Below are 13,466 nucleotides of genomic sequence, written 5' to 3' on the forward strand. Positions count from 1 at the left end.
AGGAGAGAAACTGGAGAGATCTTACAGGATGTCTGTGGTGTGAGAGGGCTTCGAGCTCACTGCAAGAGGTTTGCTCACAGACCATGACAGGGTAAGTCTCACTACAGACCATGCAGATGCTTTTCATAGAGGGTTAACTTAATCTGTGACATCCAGTAGCAGATCTGTCTGCAGGCACTGCATATTCCTTTACTGTGTTAATAGCCTTCTGCTACAGCTGAGGGCTTCGGTGCTGCAGCATCAGAGCACAGCCCTGAGGGCTGCATGTCCCAGCACGGCTGCAGGCTGTGCAGCCGGGGCTGCAGGCGGGTGCCCAGGGCTGTCCTGCAGAGCAGGGTCCCTGCTGTGCCCCAGGGGCTGTGTGCCGGGTATGGGACTCTGCCGCCTGCCAGGCTCAGCACTCAACCTGCCCGGGGAGCTGCCCAGGGCGCTGCGGGGAGACGTATTGGGGGAAGGAGTCCCCCAGCAGGGCTTGTGCTGCCACAGCTGCTGCCTGGGTCAGGGGATCACAGCTCCACTGCACAACTGAAGGTTTCTGAGGGTACTTTGCAAGAGGAGAGCCAAGGCAGGGGGTTTCCATTTCCTGTTCTGGGGCAAAAAAGGATTGGAGTCAGAAATCTAAAAGGGGCTATCAGAGATCTGAGAATTTTTCATGAATCAATTGCTTGTTTTGTGAACAGTCATACATTATGTGCTCTCAGTCTCCCCTTACTCTAATAATTGAACCAATTGTAATTACCTTCATTTTCTGCAGGCATGAATAATACATTTATCTTAAAATCAGGCAGCATTACCTAACTGAAACTGAATGTCACTGAAGCTGGGGTAAGGGGCCCTAAGAGCACTTGGTTACCCCAAGATAAGACAAGAAACAGTAGGAAATATTCAGGGAGAAGGGATAAGATAATAAGAGGAAGGTTAGAGCTCCATCTGCTGCTTCTGCTTAAGGAATGCTGAACTACATTAAAATAAATGCAAGTAATGGTGCTAAACGTACACTGCTGTAGGAGAATTAAAACATTTCATATTATAGCAGGAGGAGTGTCTCTGAGAATGGTTTGGACTTGTCATTATCTTCTGCAATCTGAGCAGGACTCCAAGCCCAGGAACAACAGCAGATGCCCAACAGCAGCTCCATCAGCGAGTTCCTCCTGCTGCCATTGGCAGACACGCGGCAGCTGCAGCTCCTGCACTTCTGGCTCTTCCTGGGCATCTACCTGGCTGCCCTCCTGGGCAACGGCCTCATCAGCACAGCCGTAGCCTGTGACCACTGCCTGCACACTCCCATGTACTTCTTCCTCCTCAACCTGGCCCTCCTCGACCTGGGCAGCATCTCCACCACTCTCCTCAAAGCCATGGCCAACGCCCTCTGGGACACCAGGGCCATCTCCTACACAGGATGTGCTGCACAGCTCTTTTTCTTTGTCTTCTTCATCTCAGCAGACTGTTCCTTTCTCACCATCATGTCCTATGACCGCTACGTTGCCATCTGCAAGCCCCTGCACTACGGGACCTTGATGGACAGCAGAGCTTGTGCCACCATGGCAGCAGCTGCCTGGGGCACTGTGCTTCTCAATTCCCTGCTGCACACTGCCATTACGTTTTCACTGCCTCTCTGCCAAGGCAATGTTGTCAACCAATTTTTCTGTGAAATCTCCCAGATCCTCAAGCTTTCCTGCTCAGACTCCAACCTCAGGGAAGTTGTGTTTCTCATTTTTAGTGCCAATTTATTCTTTGGTTGCTTTGTTTTCATAGTGGTGTCCTATGTGCAGATCTTTGTGGCTGTGCTGAGGATGCCCTCTGAGCAGGGACGGCACAAAGCCTTCTCCACGTGCCTCCCTCACCTGGCCGTGGTCTCCCTATTTGTCAGCACTGCCGCTTTTGCCTACCTGAAGCCCCCATCCATCTCCTCCCCACTCCTGGATCTGACAGTGGCACTTCTGTATGCAGTGGTTCCTCCAACCCTGAACCCTGTTATCTACAGCACGAGGAACAGGGAGATCAAGCACGCTCTCAGGAAGTTGCTGCAGTACACACTATTCCAGCTTCCATAAAATGCACAACCTCCTCATTGGATTCCCAGTGATGGTTCTTTATGGTTTATGCCTCTTTTGTTGTTTGATTGTGTGAGATATAGCAACGTGCAAAAAAAAAAAAAAAAAAAGAAAAAAATATTATTGAACTTATAAATAAAAATATATTTCACTTCTTTCCTACCTAATTTCCATTTTCTCTATCCAAGAGCTCATGGAAACATGTAACCAGATTCCCTGAATACATTTTAAGGTACCTAAAAAGGTTTTAAAATAGACATTTGCTTAGCTTTTCTTACTTTGTCTGGATTTGGGGAGGTACATCCACAGACAGCAGCTCAACGTGTTCTTTTCATTTCTGATCTCCTTACACTGCCACAGTGCTCTCAAGTCCTCTCATCTGTGCAGGCCTGAAGGTCTTCTGTGTCTCATGACAGTCCCATTGCCTCTACAGCAGCACTCTGGGGCTGCAGTCAGTAGCCAGCAATATGAACGGCTGTGTCAGGGCTGGTCTCCTTGCTGGCACTGCCATAACAAGAGGGCTGCTTCAGAGCAGGCCCAGAGAACTGGAGGCCTCTTTCAAAGCTGGTGTAAGGAATATACCTCAGGAGCTGCTCCCTGAGAAGACTTCAAGATATTCTGGTGCTCTTCAGTGTGTGACCGGATCAGATTGAATAGTCCCAAGGAGATCAGTAAGAGACTCGGGGCAGTGCTGTGGTTAAAGTTTTATGGGTTGAGATAAAGAGAAAAGAGGAAAAAAAAAAAAAAAAAAAGAGAGAGAGAGAGAAGAAAAAGAAGAAAAAGAAGAAGAAAAAAGAGAAAAAGAAAAGGATAATAGTTTTGACAAATGTATTTATACATATATATTTAGTATATTTTCACACATATACAATATATGCATTTGCAAACATATATGAACTAATTCTTATGTTTTTCTGTTTGCAAGTTCAGAACTAGTTGCAGGGGTTTTAACAGCCATAGTATTCACTGTAGGAACTGAAGTGACTGTTGGGCTGTCGCAGTAGTTGGAGCAACTGCAGAGCTCATTGCCAGAGCTGGAATCACCGCAGGACCTGAGATTGAAGTTTTAGCAGCCACTGGGCTCATTGGAGGGGTTGGAGTGACCACAGGGCTGTACCTCCTGGCACAGTGCACCTCCCTTGGGAGGAATTTGTTTCATTTTCTTATAGCAATACTTGGAACAGCTACAGGACCTGTAGCAGGAGTGACTGCAGAGCTCATTATGAGGGGATGAGTGACAGCGGGATCTGTCCAGAGCATGGAGCAAACGCAGGACATGTGGTAAAACCTTGGAGCTGCTGCAGGGTCTGTGCCAAGAGTTGCAGAGGCTGCAGCACTGTCAGCATTTCCAGCTCTCTGGATCTGGCACACTGCAGTCATGCGTGTTTCTTGGGGGCTACCAGAGCCACAGCAGACCTGCCCCCAATATTCTACCAGTTTCTCAGGATCCTGCAGTTGCTCAGAGATGAAGTTCCAAAGCCCTGGGGGTGCCCACCACTCCAGGCAGCTGCCCAGACCATCCCACACCCCCTGCCATGCAGAGCCTTCTCACCTTGGGGCAGATCTCTCACTGATATTTCTGAATAACTGTTTAATCTGAAACATAAGCTGAAACACATTAATGACACGTAACAGTGGGAGTGTGCTGGTGTAAGCATCCCATGGATAGTCAAAATTTTCAAGAGCTATTGGAACTAGCTGTCAATCTCCAGGACAAAAAGAAGTGAGAGTGAGTCTGAGGGACTACTGGAAAGTAGTAGTCTTTCCCTTCTCTCCTCTGTAGCAAGACTCCCTGAGGAGTCCAAGTCAAGGGTGTAATTACTAATCTTATCAACAGAATAACTTCCATAACTCAAAGATGACATCAGAGATCAATGTGCACAAAACTTCATTTTGTCAGCTGCCAATTTTATCATGATATAAACCAGAGTCAAACAGCATACCAAAATAAATACCCTAATCCAGCATCCCGAGTTGACAAATGATGCAGCAGGGAAAACAAGCAGCAAGCAAGGAGCTGTGCAATGCAGCTTCATGAGAAGACTCATCAGTCTCCACAAATAGGGAAACTCTCAGCATCATGGCCTGCAGTTCTCCAGCTCCCACAAACCCCTGTGTTATCTCGCTCTGGACAGATGTGCTGTTATCTCAACCCTTGGAGCCTCTCATCGGGCACCCGAATGATGGTGGTTGTTGAATCCAGCATGTGGCTCAGCAGCACACAGTGCTTTGTGCACTGCCCAATTCCCAGTGGCATGGAGATGAGAATTGGGGAAAAAAAGTACAACGTGTGGGTTGTAACAAAGCAGTTTACTAAGAGATATAAAAGGAGAGGAGTAATAGTTCTGACTGTATATCTGTTGATATGGAATTGTATGTAACAACTGATGCACAAGCACTTGCTCATCACCACCAGACTGATGCTCAGCTGGGCCCTGGGCAGTGAAAAGACTGAGATGAACTCCCACCCCTTTCAATACAATTTCTGCTTGCTGTCAAGTGGTACAAAATGTCCCTTTGGCCACTTCCAGTCAGCTGTGCGCAGTCTGTTCCTTCCCAGCTCCTTGAGCACTCCACTGACCATGGCCTTGGCTCTGTAGAACACTGCTTAGCAGCAGCTATAAACATCAGAGTGTTATCAACATTGTTTTTCTCTTAGAACCAAAACACTGCACCATAGCAGACAGTCTGAAGAAAACAATTCCATCCCAGCTGTAACTCAGATACCTGCTTGTCCTCCTCCTCTTGTTCTTCCGGATCGGGAAGCAAGGAACAGAATCTGCTGCTCTCCACTTTGAGAACTTTCCATCAGTTCTCAGCTGGCTCCTCTGCCATCCCCAGGCAGAGCTCAGTGCACTCTCACAGACAGCAGCAGCATTTCTTCATCTTCATTGCCTAATCGTAATGAAGAGTCTGTACCTACTTTGCTACAGTTCAGAGGTGGGAACCATCCCACCATGTCTCTGTGAGACAAACAAGACCCTAGGCCCGCAAAGGCACAGAGATTTGGAGTTCGCTGAGTGAATGTTTGCGGTTGTCTCATTAGCGTAAAGACTCTTCAGAAAGCATCCCCTAACAGAAGCATGTTTTGATTTAGCCTGTCTGGGTCTTGCATCTACACTGTGGTACTGGTGTTCAGGGCCTTGCTCAGAAGCAGAAGCCTGCATGAAAGGAAGTGCTCTGTGGTTTTCTCTTGAGTGGTCCTGTTTATTTCTCATGCTACCCGCACTGGTCTACAGGCAATTTTGGGCAGCAGCAGGTTGGGGTTACCCCCAGAGGGTACACAGTAAGATTTAGGACGGGGTATTGGCAGTAAGACCTTCTCTGAGGAATCCTCACACAGTCCTATGGAACAACTCATAGGCTTTCCCTGCAATCTCCAACACCAACAACATCCCTCAGCCCTTCTCTGTCAGATCCAGTTCCCCTCCCTTCGCCCTTTGGACCTGGTTAAAAGCCCTTTAATCAATCAGTGCAGGAGCATTTCAGATGGGGTCATGGAGGAGGCAGACTGCCATTCTTGGGGTGGCCATTTTCCCACGAGGGCATGGTGGGAAGGCTTGTCCTGTCCAGTTCAACCAACACTTGTATCCACCCAGCAGAAGGCTGTGCCCTCTGTGTCCCACTTGACCTCTGCATGGAGCTTACAGTTGACAGGGACATGGCTGAGAAGCTCTGGGCATGGACTAATGGACAAGGAAGTAAGGTAGCTTCTTAAATTCCTCCCTTCATACCTTAGCAACTTCCTTGTAATCTCCCTAAGTATCCTGTCCTTTCTTCTCAACGACGGAGATTCTCTTTTTCTTCCTGAGTCTCAACAGTTTTTCCCAGTTCAACTACACTGGTCTTCTTCCCCTATGGCTCACCTGATGGCATTCAGGGACAGCCTGATCTTGTGCCTTTAAGATTTCCATCTTGAGGAGTGTCCAGGCTTCCTGTACCCCTTTACCCATAAGGAGCGAATCCCAAGGGACCCGTGCTACAAGTGTCCTGAACAGGTCAAAGTCCGCCCTCTAGAAGTTCAGGATAGTAGTTTTGCTAGTCACCCTTCTGACATCTCCAAGAATAGAGAATTCTACCATTTCATGGTTGCTCTGCCCAAGACAGTCCCCAACCTTCTAAACTCCAACCAGTCCTTCACTGTTAGTGAAGAGCTGGTCTAGCAAGGAACCACATCTGGTGGGCCTTCATACCAGCTGCGTAAGGCAGCTGTCTTCCATACAATCTAGAAACCTCTTGGACTGCTTCCTCTGTTCTTTATTATATTCCCAGCATATATAAGGGAGGTTGAAGTCTCCCAAGAGAATGAGTGCTGGCGATCATGCGACTTCAGTAAGCTGCTCATAGAATGCCTCACCCATCAATTCATCTTGATTAGGTGGTCTATAAGAGACCATTAACAAGATGTCACACTTACAGGCCTTTCCCCTGATCCTTACAAACATGCACTCGTCTTGATTGTTCTGAAGCCTAAGCTTTTCAACATCAAAACTCTCTTCAATATAAAGGGCCACACCACCACCCTTCCTTCCTCATCTATCCCTTCTGAAGAGCTTGTAACCATCCATCGCAGCACTCCAGTCATGGCAGTGGTCCCACCATGGGTCAGTAATAGCAACTAGGTCATGGTTTGTCAGATGCACAGTTGCTTCCAGCTCCTCCTGCTTGTTGACCAAGCTGCGTGCGTTGGTGTAGACGCACTTCAGCTGAGGCATCTGCCTCTCTCCCAGCTCAAGCAGCATTGCCCTAGGCTCATCTCTGGTGAGCCTTGTTTTGTCCCCTCCCCCATCGTAGCTAGTTTAAAGCTCTTTCAATAAGCCCCGCTACCTTCTGTGCTAGGATTCATTTTCCCCTTTGAGACAGTTGGGTTCCATTCATGGATAACAGACCATGGGCCAAGTAAACTGCCCTGTGATCAAAGAAACCAAAGTTTCTGGCTCAATACCAGTCTCTGAGACAACTGTTCATTGCTTTGCTTTCCAAGCCTGCTCCGTGTCCCTCACTGCCACTGAAGGTATAGAACAAAAAATCACTTGATCTCCCACTCTGTGAACTAAATGGCCTAAATTCCTGAAATCTCTATTCATAGTTTGTAGTCTTATCTAAGAAATTTCACCACTGCCCACCTAAACTATGAGTAGTGGAAAATAATCAGTGGACCTAACCAGCATGGGGAGTTTCCTCGTTATGTCCCTGACCTGAAACCAAGAAGGCAGCAGACTTACTGACGGCTCGGGTCCAGTCTGCAAATGGGGCCCTCTATTCCTCTGAGAAGGGAGTCACCCACCACGACCACCCTTCTTTCTTTCATGGCAGAGGAAGTCAAAAGGCTTGGTAGTGACTGCCTTGCATTAGGTTCCCTCCTAGGCAGATCCTCCATTGCCTCCCCATTCTTATCTCCTTCAGATTTCAGAGTGTCAAACCTGTTGCTTAGAGGGAGCAGGGGTAGAGGGCTAGGCAGGCATGGGGGGGCTCCTGTGACGTTGAGTTGGGACTCTCTTCCAACCCTCCTCATCAGTCAGGTCTGTCTGACTGTGACAGGGCAGGGAGTCAACCACTTATCTGGGGGTATCTGCCTGGCAGCCTTCCCTCGGGGATGCCAGCAAGTCACTCCACCAGCCCATCTCCGGATCACACTCCCTGATGGTAAACTGTGAGTAAAACCTTGAGTAAAGTGAGAGTTCACCTAGACAAAAGTATGAGTAGAAACATGGACTGACGTGAGGGTAAACCCAGAGTAAACCCAGGATCCCATCCATCAGGCATGCACAGCCTCTAAGGGCAACTTTTTCCAGTGTTGCTGTGTAAAAAAATAGGTTCCTCACATCTAACCTATGTCTCCCCTTTTTAATTTAAATCCGTTTCTATTTGTCCTGTTATCATCAGACCATCCCATCCTTATTCTAGCGTTAGGCATCTCATCCTCAGATGGAAACCCTGGGGCTGAATTGGGATCAGTTTTTCAAAGAACCACGGGAGCTGCAAGTTCACCTAGCTGAGTTCAGATGTGCACAGTGAGGTGTCTGTGTGTGAGTCCCTCATCTGAATCCTTGGTTTTTATTCCACAGCGACTGCACTGCTCATACACAGACTCTCAGTGATGCCCAAGGTGCCTTGGGTGATCCTAGTTTTGTGCTAGTGCTTGTAAACTGTGACGGAAAATCTATGAGATAGACACCTCCTTCTGGAGCATCAGCTGAGGGCCAGAAGGGAGGTATTCTTGGCCATCCTAAATACCACTGCAGCCACGTGCTTAGGGCACCCATTGTGTCTTTTGCACCTGTCCCCATGGAGTATGTAGTGATATTCAGCTTACCGAAAGGATGAGCTCAGAACAGAAGAGGCAGATTTTCCTCTCTGCTCCATCTGTGGCATAGTCTGGATTTCAAGGCATTGCAAAGCTATGGCACATCTATGTTCTTGCACTGATGACACTTTAGCATGCTCTGGGCTTGCATTTCAATGGCATCTAATAAATCTAGGGTCATACCAGTTGACAGGAAGCTGGCAAATGTTGTCTTATCGTAAGGAAGAGCAAGAAAGATTACAAGGGGAACTATGGACCTCTCAGTCTCACTCCAGTGCTTGATAAAATTACGGAGAAAATGATGGTGGGAGTTATGGAAAAACACCTGAAGTACAATTCTGTGATTGGTCACAGACAACACAGTATCCCGAGGGGATGGTCCTATTTAATTTCAAGTCTTTTTATGACACCTTTATCCATTGAGCTGAACAAGGGAAGGCAGTTGATGTAATCCTTGATGATTTCAGTAGAGCTTTTGATACTATTTCTCCAGCACCCTTCTGGACAGAAATTCCTGCATACAGCTAGACAGAAACAGAACGTGGTGTGTTGTAATACAAGAAGAATTTTACAGAGCAGCAGCCATGGATTGAGATAAGGAGTTCACAGAGCAGCAGCTGCGGAGCAGGATAAACAGCATGAGAACCAAGGACATCTCTAGGAAAAGAATGAATGGCTCGTGGCTTTGAAGGGGGGTTATAGGGTTGTTATTGCAGTAGCTTTCCTCCAATTAGCGTGTGTGATTTTTGGACGCCCTTGTCTGTCTCCTTTAAAATCATGGCTTTTCGGGCAATAAATTGACGCAGCTATATGTAACCATATAGGTGTTTGTCTGTTTGACCCAGCACGCTGACATTTTGCCTTTCAGGTTCACTAGCAGTGGTGGGTGAGCAGTTGGCCAGCAGTTTTGTCCCAAAGAATTATAGTCAGTGGGTTCCATTGGGCTGGTAGATGGTCACTGTCAGAGTTCCCCAGGGTTCCATTTTAGGGCCACTTTCCTTTCATGTTTATGCAGATGACTTGCATGCAGGACTAGAAGATGTTCTGAGCAAGTTCGCTGATGAGACCAGATGAGGAGGTGCTGTTGCCTCCACTGAGGTTGGAGAGGACTTGCAGAAAGATGTGGACAAGTCAGAGAAGTGGGTATCAGTTGGTACTAAGCACCAAGTGCATAACGCATAACAAGAACAAGTGCCTGATTGTGCACCTGGGTATGGGCAACCCTGGACATACACACTGACTGGATATGGGACACATAAGAGAGGTCTGACTGAAAAGCATTGGGGGTCCTTCTCAACATAAAATTGGAAGTGAGTCAGCAGTGTGCCCAGGCAGCCAGGAAGGCCAACAGTACCCTGGAGCACATAAAGCAATTTATTGCCAGCTGGGTGAGAGAAAGGTTTGTCCCTCTTTGCTCTGCATTGCTACAGCCCCACATCCTGCGATGAGACACAGGGCACATGTGGGATATGAACTTAACAGCATCCTTGCACCACATGCAGAGCCTAGGATCTTCCATTCCCATGTCTTTCACTTAACATCATATAGACCTCCAACTCACTGCCCCAGGAAGTGCCTTGAGCCAACATGAGAGACAGGATCTCCCTACCTCTGGTTTTGCAATCAGGGCTTGACCTGTCTGCTTCGTAAGGCAAAGGAGAGGTTTCTTAGCATGCGAGTGCCTTTCCCAGCCTGTTGTCATGGCTTCCAATTATCTTCTCTAACTAGTGCCTTGGGAAGCTTACTTGGTAATGGCCCTCAGTGGGCCCATTAATACTCCAAGAAACTTCACTGTTACTTCTGACTTTGTCTTCTTGAGCAGTTTGTGCAAACTTCTCTCTGCACTGGTGGTTGATGGACTCAGCAGCAAATGAGCCCTGGGACCCATTCTAACCTAAAGAGCATCTTGTGCCTTGTGCCTTCCTGTTATCTATTTCAGGTTATCAGAACTTGTTCAGCAAAATGGAGAGATACCTGGAGAGAGTTTAAATAGGAAGAATCCAGCAAACATTTACTGTTTATTTGTTTATAGTTCTGTTTAAAGAAGGTATTAAAACAGCACTGTGCAACTCCTTGTGCACATCTGAGCTGAAATAGAGGAATCCCAGCTCCCAAGGGTCTATGGGGAGCTGAATCCCATTTCTGCCCCAGGGTTTCCATCTAGGGATGAGGCGCCTGCACTGCCTCGGCTGGATCACTGCCCTGCACAGAGAAGCTGTCTCAACCCTCCTTGTCCTTGTCTGGTTGCCCTTTTTGTTTCATCAAACATTCTCAAGCAGGACTCACCAGATGTCAGGAAATGACTGGTGGATAACTCAGCAGATTTCAAAGAACCGTTATGATACTGTTGTCTTTCAGGAGCTGATGGCCACGAGGACCCAGGGACAACACAGGGGAAATGAGCGGGAAGGATAAAACTGACATCCTCTGCTGCTGAGCTTGGCCGCGCTCCTGGGACACAGGGAGCTCATAAAAGTGGGCAGAGCTGTAGAGAGACAGCTGTGCCCTGGAGCAGCTCTTGTGCACACACAGCCGGCAGGTGAAAGACAGAGACGAGAGAAATAGGAGAGAGCTTACAGGATGTGTGCGGTGTGAGCGGGCTGTGAGCTCACTTCAGGAACATTGCTCACAGGCCATGACACAGTAAGTCCCTTGCAGTAGGTAATGCAGCTGCTATTCATAGAGGGTTAACTTAATCTGGAACATCCCGAAGCAGATCTAGCTTCAGGCAATGAATGTTTCTTTACAGTGGAAAAAGCCTTCTGCTTACCTGAGGGCTTCCATACTGCAGTATGAAAGCACAGCCCTGAGGGCTACGTGTCCCAGCACGGCTGCAGGCTGTGCAGCTGGGGCTGCAGGTGTGTGCCCAGGGCTGTCCTGCAGAGCAGGGTCCCTGCTGTGCCCCAGGGGCTGTGTGCTGGGTATGGGACTCTGCCGCCTGCCAGGCTCAGCACTCAGCCTGCCCGGGGAGCTGCCCAGGGCGCTGCGGGGAGACGTGTGGGGGGAAGGAGCCCCCCAGCAGGGCTTGTGCTGCCACAGCCGCTGCCTGGGGCAGGGGGATCTCCACTGCACAGCTGAAAGTTTCTGTGGGTACTTTGCAAGAGGAGAGCCAAGGTAGCAATTTTCTATTTCTTGTTTGGACAGAAGGGGGAAGGATTCGAAGCAGAAGTCTAAGAGTCTGTCAAACATAAACACAACTCTGAGACTCCCAATTCTTCTTCAGTCAATTGCTTGTTATGTGAACTGTCACACGTGAAGTGTTTTCAGCCTCTCCTTTCAAGAAAAAGGAACCTTTCCAAGGGTGGAACTAGTTGAAATTATCAATTTTGTTGACAAGAATAATGCACCTATATTGCAAATAGGCATGTTTCCAGAACAGAAAGTGAAGGGCACAAAGGTTGGGACTGAGGATTTTAACAGCAGTGAGGGTAAAGATATGAGACACGAAACAGATGAAAAAGTCCAGGGAAATGGGATAAGATTAGAAGATGAAAGGAAGGTTAAAGCTCCATGTGCTTTTTCTGCTTATAGAATGGTGAACTTAATGAAGTTAAATTCAATTAGAGTTGCTAAATGAATATTGTCATAGGAGAATGAAAACATTTCATAGTATAGTAGGAGGAATGTCTTTGAGAATCATCTGGATTTGTCATTATCTTCTGCACTCTGAACAGGTCTCTGAGGCAAGGAACAAAAGCAGATGCCCAACAGCAGCTCCATCAGCGAGTTCCTCCTGCTGCCGTTGGCAGACACGTGGCAGCTGCAGCTCCTGCACTTCTGGCTCTTGCTGGGCATCTACCTGGCTGCCCTCCTGGGCAACGGCCTCATCAGCACAGCCATAGCCTGCGACCGCCGCCTGCACACCCCCATGTACTTCTTCCTCCTCAACCTGGCCCTCCTCGACCTGGGCTGCATCTCCACCACTCTCCCCAAAGCCATGGCCAATGCCCTCTGGGACACCAGGGCCATCTCCTATGCAGGATGTGCTGCACAGATCTTTTTCTATGTCTTCTTCATGTCAGCAGAGTTGTTCCTTCTCGCCATCATGTCCTATGACCGCTACATTGCCATTTGCAAGCCCCTGCACTACGGGACCTTGATGGACAGCAGAGCTTGTGCCACCATGGCAGCAGCTTCCTGGGGCACTGTGCTTCTCTATTCCCTGCTGCACACTGCCAGTACGTTTTGTTTGCCTTTCTGCAAAGGCAATGTTGTCAACCAGTTTTTCTGTGAAATCCCCCAGATCCTCAAGCTCTCCTGCTCAGCCTCCTATCTCAGGGAAGTTGTGCTTCTATTTTTCAGTGCCAGATTAGCCTTTGGGTGTTTTGTTTTCATATTGGTGTCCTATGTGCAGATCTTCATGGCTGTGCTGAGGATGCCCTCTGAGCAGGGACGGCACAAAGCCTTCTCCACGTGCCTCCCTCACCTGGCCGTGGTCTCCCTATTTCTTAGCACTGCTTCTTTTGCCTACCTGAAACCCCGCTCCATTTCCTCCCCACTCCTGGATCTGACAGTGGCACTTCTGTATGCAGTGGTTCCTCCAACACTGAACCCTATTATCTACAGCATGAGGAACAGGGAGATCAAGCACGCTCTCAGGAAGGTGTTGCAATAAGCACTATTCCAGCTTCCATAAAATGCACAACTTCCTCATAGGATTCCCAGTGATGGTTCTTTATTTTTTATGCATCTTTTATTGTTTGATTATGTGAGATATCGCAACATGCAAAAAAAAATAAAATATTATTGAACTTATAAATAAAAATTTATTTCACTTCTTTCCTACTTAATTTGCATTTTTTTCACTCCAAGTGCTCATGTAAACATATAACCAGATTCCCCGAATACGTTAAAATATACCTAAAAATGTTTCAAAATAGACTTTTACTTAGCTCTTCTTTCTTCCTACTTTGTCTGGATTTGGGGAGGTACAGCCGCAGACAGCAGCTCAACGTGCTCTTTTCATTTCTGATCTCTTTACACCACCACAGTGCTCTCAGGCCCTCTCATTTGTGCAGTCCTGAAGGTCTTGTGTGTCTCACGACAGTCCTGTTGCCTCTACAGCAGCAATCAGGGCTGCAGTCAGTATCCGGCAATACGAACAG

General features: G+C 47.9%; 1 protein-coding gene across 1 annotated transcript in view; it reads right to left on the reverse strand.

The window, feature by feature from the left end:
• Window positions 1-2,674: 2,674 nt before the first annotated feature.
• LOC146760319 (receptor-type tyrosine-protein phosphatase T-like) overlaps window positions 2,675-13,466 on the reverse strand; it is a 243,240-nt gene continuing 232,448 nt past the window's right edge. The window contains exon 8 of the mRNA XM_085551484.1: window positions 2,675-2,745. Within this exon, the coding sequence (XP_085407610.1) occupies window positions 2,723-2,745 (23 nt within the window). The 3' untranslated portion in view covers window positions 2,675-2,722. The remainder of the gene's footprint in view (window positions 2,746-13,466) is intronic.

This window comes from Coturnix japonica, chromosome 6 (genome assembly GCF_054131305.1).
Source record: "Coturnix japonica strain WE chromosome 6, WE-NBRP24, whole genome shotgun sequence".
In the NCBI taxonomy this organism is placed as follows: domain Eukaryota; kingdom Metazoa; phylum Chordata; class Aves; order Galliformes; family Phasianidae; genus Coturnix; species Coturnix japonica.